Consider the following 26,919-nt stretch of genomic DNA (forward strand, 5'->3'; position numbering starts at 1 on the left):
CCTGTAAGAACACGCAGACGATGTTCTGGGATCAATCGCAATCCTGTAAGAACACGCAGACGATGTTCTGGGATCAATCGCAATCCTGTAAGAACACGCAGACGATGTTCTGGGATCAATCGCAATCCTGTAAGAACACGCAGACGATGTTCTGGGATCAATCGCAATCCTGTAAGAACACGCAGACGATGTTCTGGGATCAATCGCAATCCTGTAAGAACACGCAGACGATGTTCTGGGATCAATCGCAATCCTGTAAGAACCGGCAGACGATGTTCTGGGATCAATATTGCAATGGCTGGTCCCGAGGCGGGCTGGTGAGATGGGCCGGGCTGGAGCGCTGACCGCAGCTTTGTTGAGCGATTACGGCTAAAACAAATAAAACGTTTCGCGTTGAAACCTTGTCTTGCCTCCATCTTGACACCGCCACGATATATTGTAAACATGTAATGCTGTATATTAACGGTGCACATGATATGCATGTTTGTAAAAAAGAAATTTAAAAAAATGTATAAAGTAACAACGCCATCATAACATATGGAATATTTTACTCTATTTAGTACACAGAGAATTGTGAGGGTCTGGAATCAACTCCCCAGTAATGTTGTTGAAGCTGACACCCTGGGATCCTTCAAGAAGCTGCTTGATGAGATTCTGGGATCAATAAGCTACTAACAACCAAACGAGCAAGATGGGCCGAATGGCCTCCTCTCGTTTGTAAACTTTCTTATGTTCTTCTGTAGTAATAACTTGACCAATTATTTGGCACCAGAGGACAACATTTTTAATTATTATTATTTTTTTTTAGTTTAGTTTAAAAGTATAATAGAATTGTACTACTTGTACATGTACTATTAACATGATTAACATGATGCCAACTACTAATCTAACGGTGACCATTCTATACACTATCCTTTCCTGTGCTGTACTATGCGTCCCTGCCGCCTAATTGTAAGCTCTTTAAAATGTTATTTATAACCGCACAGAGCTGTAAGTAATCTTGCAGGAAGCTAAAACATATCACCCACGTTGTTTTGTCTTTTTAAATACATATAATTACACATCAGTATATATATATATATATATATATATATATATATATATATATATATATATATATATATATGTGTGTGTGTGTGTGTGTCTGTGTGTGTGTGTGTGTATACACGAAATCTGTACGAAAAGTTGATTTCCTTAGCCTTGTGACACTGACTAGGGCAATGCAGGAGCGGTGCCAGTCAGCCCGAGCAGCGCTCCATGCCCAGTCTTATTTTGGGTCAGTCTGTTGCTCCCTTCTTCGTGGTGGTGGTGTCTGCTGCTATACAACTGACTTGAGATATTTTTCTTCTTGTGAAATTAATGTTTTTTTTTAAACTATCCAGCCTGTTATGGAATTAAGACAACGCTTCCCAGAAGAAAATATTTTCTAAGTTCCAGTCACTTCCTTTTTATAATTACATTTTTTTACGGACTGGTCTGCATTCTCACTGGACAGAAATTACATCTTTTTTTCCCCCGAACATCTGTGTGAAATAAAGCCAGAACGCAAAGTCCTTGTTTGGCAGCGCTGAATTATTTTTGAGTGAGGGTTTGATTTACAAAATCTTTCAGAGCAACATACATCAGGGCATTGAAGTACCGGTAAGTTAATTTAAATTTTATACGGGAATGCCTTTTTTTAGGGGTGAATAAATAACAGTACGTGGTTTGGGCTTAACTGTCTTTGTCTTTAAATACGTTCAGTGCAAGAACAAAAAATATATATATTTTCAACAACAAACATTTATTTTATTAGTACTACGGTCTGTTTTGATGATCGAAAATTGAGTGCAAGCTGACGCTCGTCTAACTACATAAGTAAATACAACGATAGGTTTTTAGTTTTCAGTTGAATTATACTGTCTATATAGGAATGTTTTTTTTGTCGTAGTAGTATCGGCGACATAAAAACTGCACTTCAGCATTTTCTGTGTCAGAGACAAGTAGAAACAAACAAACAAAAAAAAAATAATTATTTGTTTTCAGCCAAAAATATTGTTTTATTTTGTAAAATAAATGACATTGTACTCCTCTATGTGAACTTTTGGGTTGGAATTTGAGAAGGCCTAAATAATAATAATAATAATAATAATAATAATAATAATAATAATATAGTGCTCGGCAAATATGCTGTACAGATATTAAACAAGCTCATCCGAGAAGGGGAGGAAGTGAGGTGTGGGTATGCGCTTATGCCTTTGCAGTTAGTTACAGCTGGTGCTGCTGTTTTCATCTGCCATTTTGTGGAGAAACTAAACTTGCCAAGCGGTAGAATTTGACTAGGACGGGTTGCAACTAACGGGATTCCAGTGTCAACAAACACGACGCATTTACACTGTGTATTTTTTAAATGTTCAGGAGGTTGACAAGTTTTACAACTTAACTTCGCGTCTGATTACTAAAAATACCATGTTAATGTTGTGTTTTTTCATCCCCTCCCAGTGCAAACATGTGGTACCGTCTTGTAAATACAACAAATCTTTTCTCCTTCTATGGTGTTTCCTGGAATGCAGAAGATAATTGGTCCCATATTTCTTCATTGTACTTATAAACATATTAAAGTATTTATCTATTGTAATAAGTCTATTTAAAAATAAATGTATTCGTTTTGATTATATTTTTGCTTTCATGGAGTAAAATACTCAAAAAGTTAACTTCAGGCCTGTGGAAATAATATTTAAGCAATAGCAGTTGGTGTTTACTGCAGGACATACAGACATAAAGAAATGAGCTCTTGAGAGCTTGAACTACTGAAAAGCCATACCATGTTTCATCACAATTGCACCAGCGCTTCTCCTGCACAGTATAGCAGCCAGCATTATGTACTGTACAGACAGTGCCTCCAATTCACCCATATCTATAATGCTAATTTTGAACCCTTGCTGGAGTCAGTAATTCTCTTGATGTGGATGCAGACAGGCCATGGCTGTGTGCCAGTCAGTGCTATAGGAAGTTTTCTTGAGTTTGTCAGACTGCATCACGTGTTCCTGTATCCTGCAGAAATGTGAAGAAGCGTGGCTCCTTGTGTATGCTGGATGTTGGGGTTTATTTCAAGCCTTGTGATTTCCTTTCATGTTGAAGTGGCAATGTTTCCGATTTGGATAGGAGAAAGAGATGAAACAGAGTGTTTTATCAGGGATCAGGGCCGGTGCTTTGACCTTAGACAGCTTCCATAGATGTCAGCCTGTCCAGAAAAAGCTTTGATAAAAAGCTGTGTGAAAGATAGTGTGCCAACTGAGCATCCCATAAACGTCTGCTGGGCAGAAAAAAAACATGAATTCTCAAAAAGCTACTATCAGCGTGGTTCACAGAAGGGTTTGAGGTTGTAAGTCATGGGTAGAGTCCTGAAAAACAGCGTGCTGCTGTCTTCCATGATGGGTTTCATCTTCAAATCATGCAACAGTGTTGGTACAATTACTTGTTGGTCTGCGTGTCGTAATTTCACAAGTATAACACACACTTTCCCACATTCTGATAATTTCTGCATGTAATATACAGGTTGTGTCTTATACTTGCAGTATTGTATAATTATAGCAGTTTTTGTACAGGTACGGTAATATGCTGTTCAGAATGTGTGCTTTATATAAGAGGAGAGTGTTATATAAATTACACAATGGACATAAACCAAGGCTTCTCAGCCATAAATCACTGTGGTGAAGCTGTAAGAAACTACGCTGGTATATTTGTAATTCTGGTTCAAGTAAAGTAACATTAAATACATGAAATATTGAAAATGTCCATAAAATATATTTTTAATTGAAAATGTTTTCATTTTTTCCCATTGCTTTATATGTGGGGAAAATGGCATCCTCTTATGAGGTCATCATGCCTTTGCGTCATCCATATAACTGCCCCCATATGAGGTTGCCATGCATGAAGGGTTAACATGCAAGATCATGTCAATCAATCTAATAAGATACACTGCATTTCCACTTAAGGGACATATATATATATATATATATATAATGACAGATCGAAAAAAAACAATCAATAAATACATTGTGTTTGAACCAGTCTCGGACAGAGCTCAGGGCTTAGCCTTCCAGTGCATGGCAGCCCATTCTAACAATAGATAGTTACTTTCAGTTCTGAGTCCAGGCACAACAGGCTGGGGTTGTAATAGGTTCTACATGAGACCCCAACCACATTTAACCTCAGAGCCCCTTTGACTTTTTATAGAATACCTAAGCATACTAATTGCTAACAGTGCAGATGTGGACAATTTAGATTAGTCTACAGCTGTATATAGTCAATCTGAAATATGAGATTATTATTATTATTATTATTATTATTATTATTATTATTATTATTATTATTATTAAGTACAAAAATGTAAAATAGAAATGATCTCTGTTTTTTTATTTTCCATGATAATCAAAATGTCAGAAAGAATGTAAAAACATCCGTTGGCAGACTATTCAAACCAATGTTGATTAGAGCAAATGTTTCTACATCCCTGCTGCAGCGTGGCACATGCTGTGTCTCAAATCAACAGAAATTGGCTAAACAGAATTTAGAAATGTTTCTTGCTGAAGTGAAACCTTCATGCAGACGTGGCTGTTTGTTATTTCGCCGGCTTAAGAACAGCCGTCATGCATTTTGTCAGTTTGATAGGGGCTTTAGCAGCTATTACACTTCTAAATCTCTCAAAACATACCATTCCTTACTGGTAGTTACAGGGATGGAACTAAGACACTCCTTGCATAGCACTGCGATCCATTCCTGGTTTTACTGTGAGTTTATTAAGACACATTTCAGCTTGTTACCTATACCTTGTGGCACGTGGAAAAACTTGGAATACGTGAAACTGCTATGCAACAGGAGTCTTATTTCTATCCCTGGTGGTGACAAAAGTACAACAGGAAGATGGAAACTGCAAATGTTAAAACAAGTGAGTTAAATAATTCTCCTAAAACTTCTAGCAGTGATGAATCTTTCGCAGCAACACAACTTATCTGTTTACTTGAAACGATAAGAGGAAGCCCAGAGACACTTGAAAGGAAACAGAAAAAAAGTATTCATACCACCATTAATGTCATATGATGTTTGTAGCCCAGATTCAGGTCAGTGAATTAAGGTAATCTGGTTGTAGAAATAATGTTGTAACGTGCTGAAGAACAGTTCAGAGTTGTTTTTATACACTCAGTAGCGTGTCTGCCAGTGTATTCTTAAGGGATGCTGTTCATCTATCAATTACATTTTATTTTTGGCATTTCCTGCCTCATTCCTGCCAAATGATTGTGATTAAATAATACCATTTGCTAAACATGTGTGCTAATGGTCATGATCGTCTCGTTATAGGGCAGTGACCCATGAGTCAACCATTGCAGTAAATGTCTATGTTTCATTGTATTTATTTGAATGGAGGTATGTAGTGAAGATTTCAATTTAAAGGGCACAGGCAAGTTGACAGCACCAGATTAAAAAGCGATGCACAAATCTGCGGCGTTGCAGCTCTTCTACAGCAGCTGCAGGTTAGATACCACACTTGTGCTATTGCCTCAGGTCAGCTGCAGGTTAGATACCACACTTGCGCTATTGCCTCAGGTCAGCTGCAGGCTAGATACCACACTTGCGCTATTGCCTCAGGTCAGCTGCAGGTTAGATACCACACTTGCGCTATTGCCTCAGGTCAGCTGCAGGTTAGATACCACACTTGCGCTATTGCCTCAGGTCAGCTGCAGGTTAGATACCACACTTGCGCTATTGCGTCAGGTCAGCTGCAGGTTAGATACCACACTTGCGCTGTTCCCACAGGTATGTTTTTTTAAAAGCAGGTGACATCCACTATACCGAAATTCAGTATGGTAAGGTTGATGTCATGAATGGAGTTTCACTATCATGTGTGACATACAGCAGGCAAAACATGCATTCTGATTGGCTGAAAGATCTTCAGCAGTCTATAATAGGAGATATAGCATCGTGTCACATGATTGCTTGCACAATAGGTAAGCATTAAAGCACTTTGCCATCAGTGATAAGAAACAAAAATGTAGCTGAGCATTTTTAATGTCTATTTAGGACTTGACAACAGCTAGAAAGTGGTATGCTGAAACATGAAAGTGTTTTCAATAATTAGTTACAGACCTGTTTTTTTCCTTTCTGTATGTATTTTATATAACTGAAGCCTTCAATTAAATTATTGAATTGCTGTCTCAGCCGTGCTTATTCTTCTGCTTGATAATACATTTGCTGTGTGAATTATTAACAAGCTTACTACAGAGCTCTGTCTATGCACGTACATTGGCACACACTTGAAAATATATACCATCTTTTGGAGCGAGTTTATATTTATTTCATAATGTTTTTATTTCTCTGTAAGAGCCGAAGGAATGTAATACATTAACAGTCATTGTTCTGTTAAATGTTATCGCATGTGATTGTATTGCTTTGGAAAGTTGACGGATAGCACTGGTTACAGTCAGAGTTAGGGTTCCCCCGTAACTCAACAAACGTACCTCGGTCCTGACTGTCCACTGGGGCTAAGTCGAGACTCCTTCCACTAACATTAATACTTCATAGAATCTACATTTTCCAAATATTACATTTCTTACCTATTTGATATCCTGTGATGTATGTTCTGGATAATTGTCTGTTGTTGCTTTCACTTAGATCATTATTTGCAATGCTTACTAACTATTCCAGCAAGAAATGCTGATTGTGAGGGACTGTGACAGAAAGACAATGATTCTTGGTGGTCAATCTCCCTCCCGACCTGTGAGGGCGCTAAGTAACGGGAACGGAGTACTCTGAACTACTTGGCCTGACACTTCGTTCTGAGGGTTAAAAGGAAGTCGGTCATGTAGTAAAGAGATGGAGCTTCGATACTTTAACTCATTGACCCGGAAGGGAAATGATGTGGCAGCCGCAGATTGGAGGAGCGTTGCACAGGATTCTGTGGACAGTTTTTTCCTATGGGTTTCAGTGTATGCTTCCCCACCTCACTCAGAATAGTTAGTAAGTATGCTACCTTGCAGCAGTAAGAGGTTATAATGACACCCTTGAAGCTGCCTATTTAGGCCCAAGTCCAGATTCAATCTGTTTTACTGCATATATAACAACTCTCGTATTGTAAGAACAAACTTCAACTCATTTGCCCAGACCTGAAGTACCCAATTTAAGCGAATCTCTTTTATAACTAATCTTGACTAGGTTCACAATTTTAAAAAGCAAACGCTACAGTATACAGCGAATGGGATCTGAGGTTGTTACTACAGCTGAGCTAAATTGCAACTGTGCTGGAGACTGGACCATAGGGTGATTCAATGAATGTGACTCGCATGCATAAGCAAAACGCTGTTGACAGCACTAGTTTATTGCAATTGAGCGATCTGAACAGTACTAGTGTGTGCCGTATAGTACAGCGCCTCAGTATTGTTTCCCTAATGAAAGATGCATTCGTAATGTTACAGTGTGCATTCTGTACTGTACGATGGATGAGCAACTGTTGTGCAATTAAATGTAGTCAAAATAAAGAAAATCTATTTGAAAGCACTGTACTGCACAGTAACTCGTGCCCAGATGCGTGTAGCATTTGATCAACTTCACATTATGAAATGCAGTATATCAATTCAATGGAACACGACTGGTAAAACAAAGAACAGAAAATAATTTCCAGTGTGGTTTGATTACTGGGAGCTCAGCTGCTATGATTATGAAAGGTGTTGGGAATTTTAAGCATGTCCTCATTTTCCTTGCTTTATCTGGATTGGGTATTACTAGCTCTATTCTCAGTGCTATGGATAGTTTGTATATATGCATTTAGTGGTGCCCTGTTTGTGCAAAAGATAATCAGACAGAGCTTTTAGTTTTCTCACTCATCAGTAGATGCATGCTTTTTGATTTGTTGCATTGGCTTTGGTGCTCCTGTAGGTTAGTAAGGCACACTAAATTTCTAGGTCATCATTACTTACTGCTACAGTGTAATTTTAAGAAGGATGAAGCATCTTTGCTAGGTTAATGTATGTACTCAGTAAACACTGCCATGGTAGCCCTGCCAGGGGGAGCCACACACCATGGAATGGGATAACTGGTTTTGGTTCAGGTGAAGAAATTAATCTATGGTATTTTACCCCTACATTAAAGAAAAAAGGACAAAATTATTGAATAAACAGTTTTATATTAGGAAAGGGTTTAGATAATTTAGGCCATTTTGTAACCTTTTAGAATTTTTTTTTTTTATTTACAAGACATTTTAAATCATTGTTTAATACACTAAAAACTCTTGAGTAGTAAATAATTGATTATATATATATATATATATATATCTATATATATATATATATATATATATATATATATATATATATATATATATATATATATATATATATTATAATATGAATCCTTTATTTATTAAATAACACAATTTTTTTTCTTCATAGAAGCAGCAGGATAAATACAGGACTCAACTTGATGCAGGGCTAGACCATGTGTTCTCCCAGCCACCCAAACTGGGTCACTTTTGATGATGACACTGCTGCCTTCCAGTCACCGCAGAAGCCTTTACATTCTCCTAGTGCCAGTGTTGGGATCCCCAGGCCCAACGGCTTAAAACTGAATCTGCCTCCTCGATATGAACCTGCAAAAAGATCCTCGTCCACAAGCAGCAGCCCTCTTGCATCTCCTCTGAGGAGCCCCTGTGTGCCCAGCAATACCCCGCTCTGCACTCCTGTGAGAGAGGCTCCAGGGAACCCTTGCACTCCCTTCTCCAGCTTTTACCATCAGCATGGCTTTTTTAGGTCCCTCTCATCCCCCAGCAGTAACCTGCTGCTTTCACCTGCTGTAGAGCTGGCTGCCAATCCGTGCCACCCACCAGATCTCCACACAGCAGATCCAGAGACCCTGTCTACAGCTCAGAGTTTGTTTATCACAGAGGAGCGGTTCTGCCCTTTCCAGGATGACAGCAGCCACTCAAACCCATTCTGGCCAGACAGGAATCAATCAGGCAGCTCCTCGTCGGACTCTGAACCCAACTCCGCAGAAATCAGCGACGCCCATCCTCATTTTTTCTTTAGAAAAGAGGGGTACGATTCCCCTGGAAGTCATATTCACCAGTCCTTCGATTATATTTGTCAAAAGCTGGAAAGTTTCCAAGCCGGCAACACAGAGGAAAGGGTTGGGTCAGCACCGGAGAAGCCCGTTCAAGGGCAGAGCTTCATACCACGTGGCCTATTCCGAAGTCAGAATCGAGACGGCTGGTCCCTCATGCTGAGGATCCCTGAAAAGAAGAACCGCATGTCGTCTCGCCAGTGGGGACCCATCTACCTTAAACTCTTACCTGGTGGCGTTTTACAGATGTACTACGAGAAAGGCTTGGAGAAACCCTTCAAGGAATTTCAGCTGCATCCGTACTGCAGGCTCTCTGAACCCAAGCTAGAGAACTGCAACGAGCCTGGGAAAATCCACACGGTGAAGATCCAGCAAGTTTCCTACACAGAGAAAAGGAAGTGCCACCCCAAGGGACACGAGGCAGAAACGGAGCAGATGCTCAAGCTGGGAACCACGAACTACAGTGACTTCATGGATTTACTCTCATCCATCGAAGAGGAGCTCATGAGACTCCCGCCTCACTCGCACCAGAAGAAGCACTACGAGGAGCAGGCACTGGGGCTGGAGATTGTGGACAGCTTCTGGGGAAGACTTGGCAAAGACGGAAAGGTGGTTGAAAACGCAGTGGTAACCCACGTATACTGCCTGTCCTTTGTCAATGGCAGAGCAGAGTGCTTTTTAGCTTTAAATGACCTCCAACTACATAGAGGGAACCCGAACTATGCCGAGGAGACAGATGAGGGCTGGATCGAGATCTCTGAGCACTATTTTCACAAATGTGTCAAAGAAAGTGAGTTTCAGAAGTCGAGGCTCATCAAATTCAGCCCTCCCGACGCCTGCCGGGTGGAGCTGATGCGCTTCAAGACACTTTCAGTCGATGCAGAGCTGCCGTTCTCCGTCAAGGCGGTGCTTACTGTGCAGGGAGCCTATGTGGAATTACAGGCTTTCTTAAACATGTCCCCTGCCTTTACACACTCACTGCGTCAGGACTCTGCACAGGTCTGTGAGAATGTTCTCATTCAGGTCCCACTTCCCGGAGACTGGATTAAAGTCTCTCGCACTATGAGTCTCCTAAGGCAGAAGTCGCTGAAGGCTAAAATGAACAGAAATGCCTGCCTTGGATCTGTCACCACAGCCGATTCGGAGCCTGTGATGCAGGTCACTGTTGGAACGGTGAAGTACGAGAATGCATACGGAGCAATAGTATGGAGAATCGACCGACTTCCTGCCAAGAACACAGGTAAGCTTTCTGCTATATATACTACTGCATTTGCAATTTATAGCAAAATGCATAGTGAAAGTAACCACAAAATCACATGCATGGCAAGTACTGCATTGATTAAAGTCATTTTCCAGACAGTCCCATCAGTGTAGAATTGGCTACTTAGCTTCTCATGTGACAATGAGGTTACTAAAATGATGCTTGCTACAGCATGTTTTTTGTAATCCTGAAACTTGTACCCCCCTATTGCTCCTCTGACTCTTGTTTTCCACTGCAGCTTCAGATCATCCGCTCTGCTTCTCTTGCAAACTTGAACTGGGGTCAGACCAAGAGATTCCGTCTGACTGGCTGCCTTTTGTGACGATTGAGTTTGACGTCGCTGACACGGCCGCTTCAGGGACCCGAGTGAAAGCCCTGGGCACTGACAGCGATATCCAGCCTCAGAAACACATCATCACCAGGGCACACTACCACTGTCAGGTAAGGCAGAAAGAGACAGGCAGCCCAGAGCAACCAGTTAATCAGAGACAAAAACAGACAAGGGCCACCTTGATTCACAAATGCTAAGAAACTGGTACAAAAACAAAGCATGACACCTAATGTAGATTTTTGCACCGTGAGTAAATTATTATGTGTCTATCTGTAAAAGTATGGTACCTATATTATTATTTTTTTTATAATAATATAATAATAATAAATCCCAAACACGTCCAGGCTTGGGGGGGGGGGGGGGGGTTTCCAATGGACAGTCTTGTGTGAACTTCAAAGAAAGTAAAAAAAAAAAAAAAAAACTAAAAAAAAACATTTATTAAATTATAATATAGTCATTTTGAAATCTTAGTCACTTGAGTATATTTAACACATCCGATATTAAAGATTACTTGATGTGAAATGAAGGCTCCTATGTATCTCCCTGTAGATGGAAATCGACAGAAAGTGGATAAGAAGTGATGATGAAGACCCTAGAAAGCACAGTGACTGTGTGACACAATGATCTGCAGGAAGTGGGAAGGAAAGCACAGACCTCTGTAGTATACAAGAAGCAACCTTCAGTGTTTTTCAACCTTCATTTGAGGATTTCTGTTTGGGGCACAGACTTACAAAGCTTTTACTGTAATGCTTAATTAGTTCCAGTGTACTTCCAGGCAGTGGATTGCTTTACAAAACGCACCCTAGAGATTTAGTGTAATGATTATTAGGTCTAGACACATTATCACCTGCCTCTTTTTACCTGTGTTGATTCATTCATCTCTCTCTTTGCTTATTTAGTTGAGGATGTGCTGCTGTATCAGTTAAAGTAGCTGTAGCTTCCTGGTATCAAATGACTTCCTTTGATTTCTTTCCAGTTCTGTCCAATGGACTTGGTGGATTCAGACAATGTTACTAAAGCAGAGGAAGTGACTAGGTACCAGGAAGTAAAGCTATGCTGCTTTTTTTTTTATCTGAAATGTAGTAAACGTCTGTACTGCACATGCCAGAAATAATTAAGAGATGTTCATTGTAATGAAAAGGGGACCAGTGATAAAGTTGCTTGAGCTAGAATTAAGAAAATAGTTTTTAAAAGTTTGTCTATGTATCACTCCCTAAAGCACCAGTGACACACGGTCCTGTTCTATTCAGAACTATGAATCTGCCTTTTCTTTTCTATAATGAACTGTTTTGCCCAGTTTTTTATTTTTATTTACTTAATGTAAGTCACCAAGATTTGTAAGTCTGTCCCTTGGTACACTAAATCAGTTCTGTGCTACAGTACATATACCGTGTCTTCCGTAGTTCCCTAAAGGTAGTTTTAGCTGTAGGGACACAAGCTCCCCTCTCGATACCTTCTTGTAATGTAACGCTGTGCTTTGTAATAAAGAAGGTCTCGCTTGAGTACTTGCTGCAGTAGAGGTAGTTTTATTTTCCCCTATGTCAGAAAACAATCTGATTCAGATTTACTCCACTACAGTATGTGCAATAACAAAAATAATATACTATATAGCCATAATATGTGCAATACGTGCAGTTTTAGTTGTTCACCTCTGCAAATCCTCTGAATTTCCACTGTGAGGCACTCTATACACCATTGACGTTGGCAAAATGGAGAGAGGTATTGCTGCAGAACGAAGGCTCCCACAGCATAGCTCACACAGGGCAGTGCACAACTCGTAATAGACATCATTATTATATGGTACAGCTCGATCACATGATAAGGGTGAACATTTTGGTACTAAAACAAAGTTTATTTCATATAATAATCTAATCCTAAACCTAAGGTTCGTGAGGTATTATGGTCACGTGGTAGGGGTGTTGAGGGTGACAGCATGGACTGGGGACTTTGAAAGGGACTGGGAGTGAGCTGGCTTCCCAGACCAAGTGTCATTTTAGTATTGCACAAAAACAGCTTTCTCACGCCCAGTTTCCCTGAAGGAATTAGGTGGTAGTCACAAATCACTTATCCCTGACAGACATAGAATCAGCACCCTATTACTTATTACTTAGTTATGGCAGGTTTTAGACTTTTTTTCTCCCACCCCATTTATATGCAAATAAAGCCCCCACATGCACACTTAAACATGGCCTGGACTGTCCCATTGCACATTTAATAAATCTAAATTTAAGTCTGTCAATCCAAAACATTGAACATGCTTCCAAATTGATCTGCCGTTCACAGCACAAGAGGATAAGTATTCATGATAGGGCTGCCAATCTACAACAATCACATTTTATACATGTTCAAGCCAATATAAATTACTTTCACACTACCATAATACAGATTATGAGTTTTTACAAATGTAGTAATAAGTTGTATATAATATGAAAAAGCTATGGAAAAATAAATATATATTTTCATAATACTTTAATATTGTTCCATTTATCTGGTTTTGGCATAATCATGAAAAAAAAAAAAAAACCCTGATGAAATGTTGGTAAATGGTCAATGTTAAGTGCAATCACTGAAAAAATCCTCTTGTTTTTGTCTTATAGACTGGCTAAATAATGCAACCGAGACACTGCTTCAGCTGTTTTTCTGAATCAACACAATGTGCTGGCATGTGATGCATAAACTAATATAAAATAAAATCTAAACAAAGAATCAGTGAAGCTCACTCTTGCCTCTGTGTTTAATTACTTTAAGAAGCTGTTACTTTTTGGATAATGCAGTTAGCAGACTTCAATTACATGGACTGTGCTAATGTTTCAAGATAGAGCTTGAGGCAGTTCTACCTCTCCTTTGTGAATGATTTGTGCTTGCTAGGTTCATTAGTATTAAATCAGATTGTATACCGCAAAAAGACTTAGGATTCAAAAAAAATATATAATTCTCCCCATTTTGACTGCCCCCCACTGCTGTAAACCATGTACCGCCCCTGGAGTACTGAAAGTAAATTCAATAATAAGAATTATAATAAGAATATTTATTTTGTATAGCACCTTTCATTAAAAGAAAATCCCAAACCAGTTTACATAAAAATACATTAATATACCAGTACATAAAACAATACAATAAAAATTATGCAGTGCAGTAAGCCTGTGTATAAAAATTGGTCTTTAACATGATTAAACATAGACACAGACTCAGAGTCCCTGATAGACCTTGCAAAGGAGTTCCAGAGACAAGGGCCACAGAGCACAATCTCCCATAGTTCGGAATTTTGTTCCTGGCACAGAAAGATGATCACTTTTAAAAGTCATAAACCATGCACGGCTCCAGGACTGAGAGTCAACATAAACCATGCACTGCTCCAGGACTGAGAGTCAACATAAACCATGCACTGCTCCAGGACTGAGAGTCAACATAAACCATGCACTGCTCCAGGACTGAGAGTCAACAAAAACCATGCACTGCTCCAGGACTGAGAGTCAACATAAACCATGCACTGCTCCAGGACTGAGAGTCAACATAAACCATGCACTGCTCCAGGACTGAGAGTCAACATAAACCATGCACTGCTCCAGGGCTGAGAGTCAACATAAACCATCTTTTCTCCTGCTGAGTGGTGGATCTTGCCAAGCCTCTGAACCCTGGATAACAAGAGTTCACCCTGAAAGAAACAAGTGAAAGGAACCCGAGACAGGCAGTGGAAATTAGAAAGCCTTAAGTGTTGAATGGGGAACAAAGCTGATGGCGCCATTTCTGAGTGCTGCACCTAGTGCTCTTTATTACTTTATTGTTGATCAATCGGTGACCAATTAGATGAGAATTAAGGTTTAAAAACGAGTTTGCCTGAAGTAAACATCATAATAAAGGACTTGTGCCAGGTAAAACCGATTTCAGATTATTTTCTCTTTATCATATTACAGAGATTTGGGGTTTAGCTACAAAAACGTGATCAGTGAAAACACCTTCACTTCCCTCATACAATTATTCAGTGCTTCTCAGTCAGTTCATTCAAACTTTAAACGTCACTATAACGTATAAGACCAATTAAGACTTGGCGTTCAAACATTTATTGACAGACCTGAAAATCATTTTAATAATAACCGTGTCCACGTATCATTTTAACACAGGGTTTGGTATGCACATCAATTTGTGTCAGTAATTTAACGATACAAGCCTTTTGCATTCTTCAAACGTCTCGAAATTGAAGTACTTTACCTCATTACAAACACTTCTCGTTGTCAGTCAATCTCACAATTAAAAGGACTGTGCAATTTATACGGTCAGACACGGAAACGTGACGCACCTCGTGAAGACATTGGTTTCCCTCGTGAAGGTACTTTCTTATTTCTCTCTGACAACGGATGACGGAAGTTGTTCAACAGCCACTTAGACCTGTGAAACCGAACCTCTGAAGAGCTGCGGGGGGAAAATAAAAGTGCCGCTTTGCAAAATGATGATGGCAAATTCAAACCCCGTGGTAAGTAACGAAGGCGGTTAATTTGAATGTCATACCATAACCTCTGCTCGGTTCATGTAACGTCTTTTTGTTCAGTGTAATCATTATGTCTCCATAGCGGTGCGTGTTTTAACAATGTTCATCGATCATAGACAGAAGAACGAGTATCTAATTCTGAGAAAATTACACTGACAGTACACAGTGTTTTTCTTCTTTTTTTTTTTTTGGTCTGGTCTCTGGGCGGTATGACCCATATCCATGTTATACAACCATGTTTATCGTAAAGCAAATGCTTCACTTACGGTATGCTGATTATAACACGTGCTTTCGTAAACAGACAATTCATGTTAAATATAGCTGATAGTCTTTTCTGGGTTTTTTTTTTTTTTTTTTTTTTTTTAACTAATCTGGTGTGTTGCAGATATTGACGCCCTCTGTTTAACAAATAACGTCAGATGTAATGAAGGAAACGGAGTGTTGTGGGGCATTTTATGCTCTGTCAACATTTAAAAAAAAAAAAAAAAAAAAAAAAAAAAAAGCTTTCCAACATTTCATTGTTGATTGTCAATACAAACTCATTATGCCACATGTTTTAAATATTGTAATACAAAAGTAAATTCTATCAACCCATATGCACATATTAATACAATATGTGTTTTTGTATATGTGTACTTGTTTGTTTGATGGATTTTGTTTTGAATTTCCACAGCCTAAATTGTATAGGTCAATAATTGAGGATGTCATTGAAGGTGTACGTGAGATCTTTGCTGATGAAGGTGTGGAGGAACAAGTACTGAAAGATCTTCAGAAGGCAAGATCTTTAAACTGAATATTCTACTCTTCTTTGAAAAACGGTACAGGGGGTGGGGGTGGGGATTATATAATTACACACTGCAACATATACACTACAGATGATGTTTCTTTGTACTTGTTGATTATGCTTCGGATACCACACCTTGACAATCCAGTGATGCAAGCAATTTCACTCAATGTTTTTCTTTCTTTATGCAAGCCAAGGTTGTCCATAGTAGAGAACACTAGTGGAGGCTTTGAGTAAATTGTTGATCCTCATCATGCATCAGGGTAGAAAAATGCAACATGTCTAAGACTTTTGCACAGCAGTGTATATATGTATAATATGTGCGTGTAATATATAATTACATTAGTCAGAATTTACAGGTGTACAAGGCTGTGAAGGATGAGTTTCAGGGCTCGGGGATTTCCTGGAATATACACTTTCAATGCAAACTATGTTTAAAACCATCTAACTGACAAACAAATGAGTATGCATTTGTATGCGAGCCATTTGGATATTATTTAAGTGTTGGGTTGTTGCAGGATGTCCAACAGGATGCAGAGTGTGGGGTCTACACTACTAGTGTTCACATTTTATATGTGTAAAATTTTTATAAGCCACTTCAACTTTGTTTTTTTTGTTTTTTTCAGATGTGGGAGTCTAAGATTATGCAATCAAAAGCAGTTGAAGGCTTTGCGAAAGATACCTTGAATCCCTCAAACTTTGTATTGCAACTTCCAGCAAACTTTAGTCAAGCACTGCAAAAAACAGGTTTGATTTATTATTTTTTTTTTTAACAAATGTATTTTATTCTCTGTATTTTAAAATGACATGTGTACAACTGATTCACATCGGTTGGATTTGAAAAATAATTTTGTTCAATTTGAAGTCTCTCTTTGGCCCTTGCTGTTCAAGTCCAGTGTTTCTTCTGGAGGACATGGTGCAGTTTTTTTTCTAGTTAGGACTCCACTTGACGCAAGACCGATCCAGTTAAATATGTCCTACTGGAAGTAATAAGATGTCAAGCGCAGAGTGCTTCATTGTAGCTCATGATCAGTTAGGCTGTTGTGGAAACTTGGTACAAATGGAATTTGAACTGGCCAATAATGAGATGAGCGAGAGGGTCTGTAAGCAGGGTATATTGGAACTTCAGTTGTTCAATATAACATATTGAAATCTTTATGCACCTAAAGCCTACTATTTTTATATGCCTTCATTGAAAATCGTTTTCCCATTTCGTGACACAATTTTATTGTAAAGAAGGTAATCCATTTGCACTTATAAGCCAGTAAACTCTGGTGTATTATTTTGCTTAGAATTTTGTGATCTAAGGTGGAAAGGCTCCACACTGCGTATTGCTCTTCAACTGCAAATGGCTTGTTGGCACCACCTTGTGGATGGATAGGACTTTAACCTGATCTGGGGGGACGGACTGGGGACATGCATTTAAGGTGCTGCTGCTGCATACAACTTGGAGCATTTTTGGAGATCAGACAACCGTACAGCATTTGCCCTGTTTAAAAATACCCTGTACAGGATATGTCTTCTCAATGTAGCCAGAGCCTTTTTTTTTCCCTTGGCAGCACAATGGCTGCCGAGCAAGTCAATAGGTCAAGGTAATTAGCACAAAAGTAATGAATATCGTACTACTAATATTTGATCTTATTACAGCAGAGTTGTCACTAAACCAAACTGAGTTGCACTTGTACATTGAATCCTGTTTTCTAAATCCCACACTCTTTATCTGGTACAAGAAATGTCCCATTTTTAGTGTCTGCTTAATGTTTTTCAGTATTAACACGGCATACTCCTTTTTAAATGAAAATGGCTGACCTTGTTAAATAAGATAACCGGTTTTTAGTTTGACCTTCTAAGATTGTTTTAGTGGTGGTGTGGTCTTTCAAATCTTGCAAGGTTAGGTGCAAAACAATACAATTTGTTTTGTCTGCTTTTTTATGTTGCTGTGTTTACAAAAGTGTGTTCTTTCACACATTAGTTTCATAAGTGGTTGATCTGTTACCCTCCATGATTTTCAATATCATTCAATGGCTGGATTTAAAGTGCTGAAGTAAAAACCCACTGCCTCCTCTTCTGTAGTGTCTACTATATTTGTGTGTCCTGTTCTGCACAGGAAATACACAATATTTATAATGTAGGTTCAGGAAAGATTTATTTTTATATAAAAAAATTATAAACCATGCACACTAAATTTCTAACTTCAACACCTTCATTTTTATTTCTTTTGTCATTTCAGCCTCCATAGTAATACCTGCTGGTCAAAATGTTCAGAATTTTACTACAGATATGGTAAGACAGAGTGAGTTACTGTTAAAGTTCCTGGAGTGGAACACAGCATTTTTAGGGGGAGGCCCTATAAAACACATTCTGCCTAATTAAGCAGAGGTTGCTGTGATTTGGCATTTAAGTGATCATTTTAATGACTAATTACACTAAATTTATTTTAAATGGGATTTTTTTTATGGGATTCATAAGCGTTACAAATGATAATACTGATTAAGCCTTTTTTTTTTTTTTTTTTTTTTTTTTTTTTTTTTTTTTTTTTTTTTTTGAGTAAATGGGGAGGCTTACACTTAAATTGGAGTATATGCCTCCCTTATTTTAATCCTCGAAAAAGGATGTGGAGCCATAGACAGCTTATAGTACATTGCATCCATAAACGTGTTGACAACATAAATTCTGTTCTGTTGGTGGGGGTACAAGTGGAATCGCTTAAGTCCTGACATTGAAAATAATCAGAAGGAAGGCTATTTTTAGAATAAAACAGTAAACATAACTATTGACCTGTACAATATATTGTGTTTTGTATGAGTTCAAGGTGTTCTACATGTGCAGTGGTACAATGAAACCCCATTTTGTGTTGGATCAAATTAAATTCATATCCTGTATTAAGATGAACTGTTGCACTGGCCAGTATAATACTGTAGAAATTCAACTAGGTCAAGCATTTGAAAATCGGTGCTGAGAAAAGAAAGCTTTTCACGACTAATGTAAAGTACCTTTCTGGAAGACACTTCTGTGTTGTCTAGCAGTGCTTGGGTCGTGCTGACATCGTTATTTGGTATAAAAGCAAGAGTTAATTTTAAAGTTGAATTGCTAGTTATTTGGGGTCGAAGCATAGCCGCAGCGGCAGGGGGGCGTTGATTACTAGACAGTCCAACCATTTATATAACCAATTTGCTAAAATGACATGCCGTAGTACCAACTATAAATATCGTACATTGCAATTTAATAATGTCTAGTTCTCGCATGCTTCATGCGGTCATTGAGAAGCAGCTAACACAGCCTTGTAGCAACATCATAACTCAATTTAAACATTCCAGCAACTTTGTTAAAAGGTTGTGTCAGTGTGAACTAAGTAACAGTTGTTTTATAACAGAATTACATCTTGTTGCACATCAAAAGTATTGGTCTTTTTTTATGTACTAGTTAACAAGGTTATGGTATGCAAAATGTTGGAAAAGGAACAAACAGCAGAACGAATTTGTATTTAAAAATTGAATTGGAGCTACCATTGTTAAGTTAAAACCACTAAGACAGCCTATAGATATCGGAACACAGGCATGTAGGCCACAGCATATTACAAACTTCTAAAAATGTTCTTAAAAATTAACAATAAAGGCAAGAAGTATCATTATCAAATGTATTGTTTAATCTCAAACCTATATTAATACAACAAAACTTGTTAAAATACACCAAGAGGTTTGTATCTGGCCTACTTTCAGCATGCTTAATTATAAAAGCTTAATGCAATAACTGCATTAAACAAATATGTATCACATGTAGGCCTACCTTTTTAAATTAAGTTTTCTATTTATTAACCCTGAGTCCTTTTCATCGCTGTCACTAGCAGTTCACTATGCTCAAGCTCCTGCTCATGCTTCGAGTCAATGGCTGTGAGAGACCCGGTGTTTTATTTACAATATTTGCCAGCACACCAGTGCATATTTGAGACAAGCGAATATTTGAAGTTTTACGGTACCCACAGTCATATAAAAAGTCTTCTGCAGTTCTAGTATTTGTTTAGAATGGTACAATTATAGAATGGTGCTTTGATTTAATCTGATGTATAAAACATTATTTAAAACCATATGTTATGAGAATTCTTTGCAGAACTCTACAGGGACAAGTGCAACTTTCACTCTTCCTCCTGGTGTTGGTTACCCAGTTCAAATACCAGCTGGAGTGACACTGCAAACATCATCTGGTAAGGAGAATCACTTATTTTAACATACATATAATTGCTGAAAATGTGTAGGTTGCACCCACCAAAAGCGCCTCCAATACTGAGTTATGAGACATAGTAATGCACCTGTGGGTCAGATTTAAGCGCGTACACAATGTTTTATATACCACACAGTGATTTCTATAATTTAATTGTCTTATTGAAATATATAAATTCTAAAGTGGAGATTTAGCTTTTATAATAAAACATAATTATTACAGAACATGCAAAAAATGAAAACATGCAAAAACTAATTTCATACTTTGACAAGTATTTGGGCAATCAACATATTTCGTATGAAACACATTCGTTGATTGAAAACCAACACCTCATAATCATAGAATTTAATAAATGCATAATCAAGTGTGGAAAACTAAATTGGAAATTTGATTCAAAAATGGCTAGCTAGAGTATAGCAACAATCTCAAAATGGCATTGATACAACTAAACAAAAAGGAGAAACTACCAGAAAAATAGCAGAAGGACTCTGTTTACCGAAAAGCACTGTGTGGGTGTCACAAAGATGGCTGTAGTGGGGACGTCAGACCAGAAGAAACACACAATACTGCCAGAGGAAATGATAAATGGATGCGCTGCTGCGCGGTTTATTCTTTCCAGAAAATAACAGTTGTACAAAACACTGACACCAAAACAGGACACAGCACTTGTGGCCAAAATAAATAGACAAACAGAATGAGTAGACACTAACAAAACAGGGTGGACGAACGCTGCACAAAACAAGTACGGTGCTGGTCCTTCCAGCACTCGTAGCAATTGATATAATTTACGTTTCTCCTCTCTCTCTCTCTCACCCGTTCTCCACTCCCGAACACACAACCCCGAGTATGTGAAAACATGCGGATTTTATGCAGTTGTACCGTGACTCAACTGCTAATCAATTGTTCAATTGGAGTCGCGGTACAACTGCATGTGAATTAACAAAGTGCAGTTCCCCGTGCTCGCATATTATACTGTACTTGCACGTGAAGTGCTGTGCAATCCTCGTGCCTAAATACAAATATACATTTTATACACTCGTCTTACAGACCCATTTATGTCCCGTGTACCAATGACTGTACACCAACATTTAACACACCACACGCAACATATAACAGAAAATACACACAGGGGCAGGCACTTTGTCACAGTGGGCTATTGATGAACACAGGAGAACAGGAACTAGTGCAACAAGCTTGACCAAAAGAGGGTTCTGTAAAAATCTGGAAGAGAAATTGTTTGAGCAGCCTGGCAAAATCCTCAGATTACTGCAAAAGATCTGACGCTGTAATTGAGAGAAGATGTTCAAGAAATTCACAAGCGAACAATTCAAATATACTTTAACAAGACGCATGTCCATGGGTGAAAACCAAGATGAAAACCTTTGTTAAAAACAATACAAGAAAGAGATTGGAGTCTTCCAGTGAATACTTTAAAGCCTGATTTTTATGGTCTGACAAATCCAAAATGTATTTTTTTACGCCCCCCCCCCCCCCCCCCCCCCCCCCCCATGAAGAAAGCATCAATGTGTTTGGAGAAATATAAGAGAAGAATTTAAAGAAAAGTTCATCATGGCCAGTGTTAAACATGGTGGAGAGTATGATGGCATGGGCTTGCATTTCATCATGCCTATTGTTAAACATGGTGGAGGCTGTGTGATGGTATGGGCTTTTTTTTCCTTCCTCGGGCACTGGCGACCTTTGTATTGTAGAAGGATCAATGAGTGCTGCAAAATAGCAAGACATTTTGCACATATTTATTACCCAGTCCTAGAAGGATTATTGGACAGAAGTTTATATTCCAACAGGATAATGACCCTAAGCATTCTGTGACGTCTACAAAGGAATTTCTGAAGAAAAATAGTTATGGATCGGCCCATTGAGACTTGAAGGCTGCTGTTGAAAAAGGAAACTAAGTTGATTGCAGAGCTCAAAGGGGAAAAATTGGGCAAAAATGTCTCTGGAAAGATGCCGGGAACTGGTTTCAAAATACAAAAAAAAAATGACTGCAAGCTGTAAAGGAAGCAAAGGGTTGGCACACACAATATTAATGTAAGTGTGCCCAAATACTTTTCAGAGTAGGGAATTAGTTTTTGCATGTTTTTCATCTTTATGATGAAACATGCACAAAATGAATCTCTACATTTAATTTAATTTATATCTTGAAATAGCACAATCATAAATTTATAAAAATCACTTTTTTTTTTTTTTTTTTTTTCTCCTTAATGCCCAAATACTTTTGTCTGCGACTAATATATATAAATGTTTATTTTGCCATGGCTGTTGTGCTTTCAACAGTTCATATTGCAGAAACTATTTGAGGTGCAGACTCTTTTCACAGATGTGCAAATGCATTGAATAACAATATCCCTTGACCTTTACCTCAGAGTATAGCTTCAAGCTTTTGTTTAGTTGTGGTATTATTTCTAACTCCTTAGGCCTGCTTGTATTCTTTTGAGAATTATGCATTTTACTTCTGCAATAATTTTAAAATTAAAACGTGTTAGGAGTAAGTACATTAAACTTTTTGTTCCTCCGTTTTCTTAGGTCATTTGTATAAAGTCAATGTTCCAGTAATGGTGACTCGGGCACCAGGGGGTCAGAGAATCCTTCAGCAACCAATTCAGCATTTAGTTGAGCAAAGAAACCAAGTAGGGGGACAAGCCAGCATTGTTCATCCCAACACACTTCCAGTACAGGCCACTGTCATTCAGGGATTCCCTTCACAAAGAAAGGAAGTCCTCCAACAGTGTTCTACACGACCGCTCCTCCAACAGCAACAGTTGATCATTGGGCAAGGTGTTCAGCCAAGACCAGCAGCTGTACAGCAACCTATAGCCGTTCAGCAGCAAGTGCCAGTAAGTCAGGTGCTAATACAGCCAAATGACTTTGAGAATCACAAGAGTGTAGAAACCCCACGATATAACCAGCAGCAGGCTGGTGTGATCCAGGGATCTGACACTCCACCGCTCACTTCTGACCAGCTAAGCAGCTTGGATGAAATCCCTGATCTGCAGCAATTTATAACAAATCAGAGTTCAGATACTGTTGAAGTGATGCATAAAGATGATGATGATGGTGGTGGTGGTGTGGGAGTTTTTGTTGAAACATCTAGCAAATCTGAGTACAGTGATGCAAAGACAAGTAACCCAGAATATCAAGTGGAGTGTTCTTCACAGGTAAGATGTTTTTAAATACTGTTATAACACAAACGCTATCTTCCTTAATAATAATGGTGCTACCGTTTTAAAATCAAACAGATGTTTCTTGTATTCAATTTTTTTTTGTTTTTCTGTTATGATTCAAACAAAGGATTTAAACTATAATGCCATTGAAGATATACTACAACTCGATGGTACTTATGATACATCTTCCGATGAGGATGTAGGAAATATGAGAGAAGTGGGGGGAAATGAATTTATGGGAGCTATTGATAGAGAAGATCTAAAAGCACTGGAAGAAGATGGAAGCAGCTCCACTGAGAAATCTTCCAGTGATGGTGAAGATGACGAACCTCGTGTAGAAATAATCGAGGAAGTGAGTATAATCCTTGCTGTTTTTGTATACAATGGAAGTACAGAGATTCTAGAGACCATTGCAGAACCAGTTTTGAATAAATGGTTGCAATTGTGTTCCCTGTACACCCATTTGAGGTTGCATTGTCATGCTGACACATCTAATAGTCGGTGTACTGTATATTACACCCTCGGAGCCAATCCAAACTGTTTTGCCTCCAAGTAAATAAAAATGCATTTTAAATGTCTTGTAATTGCATGAAATTAGTTGTAGCCAAAATAAAGTGATTTACTTTAATTTTGGCAGACAATATAGCACTTATACTTTTAAGAATCATATTGCATTTAATAATTGTAGATGAAAAATGTGTGTGCTTTTATCTGAAGAATAAGCAGTATAACACAATAGTCAGGCAAAGATTTGACCCAAGGGTCTCTGCTACAATTGTAAAGATGACTATTAGTAGACCATTACTATCTTTTGTTTTAGTAAACAATTTATTTTGCTTTTTTATGATAACATTCAGTAGTTATATCAATAGGACGTTCAGAATACTGGTATAGTTTTCTTCTATATTCAATTTGAACAAGTGCATGGTAAAGACTGTTCATATCTTGCTGATTTTATAATGGTGTTACCTAAATTAGACAAGATATGATTCTGTATAACAGGCATTTGCAAAGGAGAGAAATTGTGTGAATTAGATATTTAATTGAGGGATTCTGTGGGCTAGTGTATGTGATTTATTTTTTTTCTTGCTATAATAAATGAAATGTTGGCTCTCAAACCCAATGTTAACACCAAAGAAAACTGAGTGGCATGTTCTGGAACATTTTGAAACCTATCCTGCCAATGATAAACTATTGTACTTCTAAATGATATATAATGTTTAAAAAGCGATTTTATAAATAAGATATTACTATTTGACTGGATTTGTACTAATTTTGAAGTCCCTACAATATGTAGGTTTTATTGGCCTTCAAGCACAGACAAGTTAGTGTTGATTTGGAAGATTCAAAATGAACAAGGGTAGGTTTATTCAAAGCTGAAGATCTTGAAAGACGAATGCAGTACGCTTTTTTCTTGCTACTTAAATGATTCCTAGCTATCTGAAATGTGTTTCTGTGAAGCATGTGTATGTTATCTCATTGCTTTATGGAGGTTGAGGAGTAGTGTTACATTTAGAATGTCTTCAGTTCTCCTTGCTGAGAATATTTCTGTAGGTCACAAATGGTTTGGGATATTCTGTTATGAACTCGGATGAGAAAGTGAAGCCCATCTCTTTTGGCACAGCATGCAGAGTATTTGTCTTGGAACCCAAATCCTCATTTGTTGCCTCTATCCTGTGTTGAGGAAGTTCTGCAAGATGTGATGTTTTAATTTGAAACATGAGCCACTTCAGCATTCAAAATGTGCTAAATTTATATAAGCTATGTGCATGTAATTATATCTTTTGTCCAAAGCATAATTATATATCTTTGTTGTTGGGAATTAATTGATTTGTTTTATTTGCAGGATCCTTTAAATTCTGGAGATGATGTAAGTGAACAGGATGTGCCAGACCTTTTTGATACTGACAATGTTATTGTTTGCCAGTATGATAAGGTAAGCTTGTTTCCCTTTTTATAAAGAACAAGAGGGTGAGAGGGCTAAACATTTGTATGCAATAAACTAAACAATTATTTTTTTTTTTTTTCAAATAACACATTTATCCTGTGCTGATCCAGTCCAAATAAACATTTCTTCACAATCTCAGATAAGCTGCAGTAGCAATTGAATTTGAGCACAAGTGCAATTTTCTGAATTGTTTTGCTTGATGTTTGTTGCTGTTTCTCTAATCTTGGTTTCATCTCATCTCACTGTACTGGCTTTCTGTCTATCCTGTACACTTGTCTGCTGGTAACAAGTATAGGTCTACAACTACAACTCTAAGATTAGGTTTAAAGGTAACAAATTAAACTGCTTATGATTTGTCTGTGTACATCTTGTTTATTCCCTTTTCAATGTAGAGCCTTTTAATAGTCTTATTTTTTTGTCTTAGATTCATCGGAGCAAAAACAGATGGAAGTTCTATCTTAAAGATGGTGTTATGAGCTTTGGTGGAAAGGATTATGCCTTTTCAAAAGCCATTGGTGAGGCAGAGTGGTAAAAAAAAAAAAATAGTGGAATATAGTAGCCAACAAATTAGATTTTCCTAAACAATGATTTTGTCAAGTTTATTTTGATGCCATATAGAAGGCAGATGTTTAAAATATGCATTTATTTTATTAAAGACTATTTATTTTTTGTTTGAGAAACAAATACAATGGTAAATTTAACAAGTTTTGTTTGGAAATTTACAGAGTTTGACTGATTTACAATCGGTTGTAATTGAAATATTTATTTGTATACAGTTCCTGAATTGTAACCAAGAACAGACATGTCAGAATAAGATGTCAACATGCTGTACAGTAAATATTTATTTTTTGGGAAGACCACCTCAACATTATCCCAATATAAATACCTTTACCAACTGTCATAAAGAGAATATCCAAAACCATATTCATATATTGGTAACTACTTAAATATTTATGTATTGCAATGTGATAAATTTAATTGTTTTGTTCATAACAATAAACATCACTCAGGATTCCTTGTTTTCACTGTTTCACATTCCAGAAATTCTGCATCAACACATTGTAATGTTTCAGAATTGAAATGATGGAAATTGCATTTTAAAATGTTTAGGTTGGATTTTCCAACTACAGCCTTATAACTTTAAAGTGGGGTGTAACATACTTTCTCTATTAATGACTCCAGTACAGTGTATTACTCTGGTAAATGTTAAACAAGTTGCAGTGTGTATTTCTCTCTCCCTGTGTGCTTGCTGCTTATGTCTGATTTGGTTAAGTGGACTGCAGACTTAAAAATAAACTAAAACAAGAAGCACCCTTTCATATTGTTACTTGCTTGCAGCCAGTACTTGACATTTTAGAAACCTTGTTTTATGGCAGGGAATGTTTTTTCTGTGACTCTATAAAGTACAGTATCTATGCCGTGTTGGGGCTCTAAGGCAGTTACCGGGGGGGGGGGGGGGGGGTTGCACAGCCTGAAAACAGGCGACATTGTTTTAGTGAAACAAGTAATCGCAAGTATTGGCGTATCCTGTTGAATGTAGTAGTGCAATAAGCAATCTAATTTCATAATCATGCTTCAGTTGGATCATGGTCAACAATAAGTGATACATTGCAAACTAC

The 26,919-nt window shown here is 37.9% G+C and overlaps 2 protein-coding genes across 3 annotated transcripts; both read left to right on the top strand.

The window, feature by feature from the left end:
• The first annotated feature begins 1,216 nt into the window (after window positions 1-1,216).
• LOC121316700 (stonin-1-like) lies at window positions 1,217-13,406 on the top strand. 2 transcript variants are annotated; one of them, XM_041251768.1, is made up of 4 exons: window positions 1,217-1,641; window positions 8,424-10,330; window positions 10,590-10,792; window positions 11,232-13,406. In XM_041251768.1, exons 2-4 carry the CDS (start codon window positions 8,470-8,472, stop codon window positions 11,304-11,306), a joined length of 2,139 nt encoding a protein of 712 aa, XP_041107702.1. In that variant the 5' UTR covers window positions 1,217-1,641; window positions 8,424-8,469; the 3' UTR covers window positions 11,307-13,406. The 2 variants fall into 2 exon arrangements, with proteins under 2 accessions (XP_041107702.1, XP_041107703.1); XM_041251769.1 differs by having other exon boundaries at window positions 8,427-10,330.
• Window positions 13,407-15,057: 1,651 nt separating this feature from the next.
• gtf2a1l (general transcription factor IIA, 1-like) lies at window positions 15,058-25,979 on the top strand. The gene is made up of 9 exons (XM_041251668.1): window positions 15,058-15,153; window positions 15,842-15,943; window positions 16,579-16,699; window positions 18,183-18,235; window positions 20,060-20,153; window positions 22,715-23,333; window positions 23,428-23,704; window positions 25,199-25,288; window positions 25,725-25,979. Exons 1-9 carry the CDS (start codon window positions 15,127-15,129, stop codon window positions 25,830-25,832), a joined length of 1,491 nt encoding a protein of 496 aa, XP_041107602.1. The 5' UTR covers window positions 15,058-15,126; the 3' UTR covers window positions 25,833-25,979.
• The last annotated feature ends 940 nt before the right edge of the window (window positions 25,980-26,919 follow it).

This window comes from Polyodon spathula, chromosome 6, assembly GCF_017654505.1.
Source record: "Polyodon spathula isolate WHYD16114869_AA chromosome 6, ASM1765450v1, whole genome shotgun sequence".
Lineage (NCBI taxonomy): Eukaryota > Metazoa > Chordata > Actinopteri > Acipenseriformes > Polyodontidae > Polyodon > Polyodon spathula.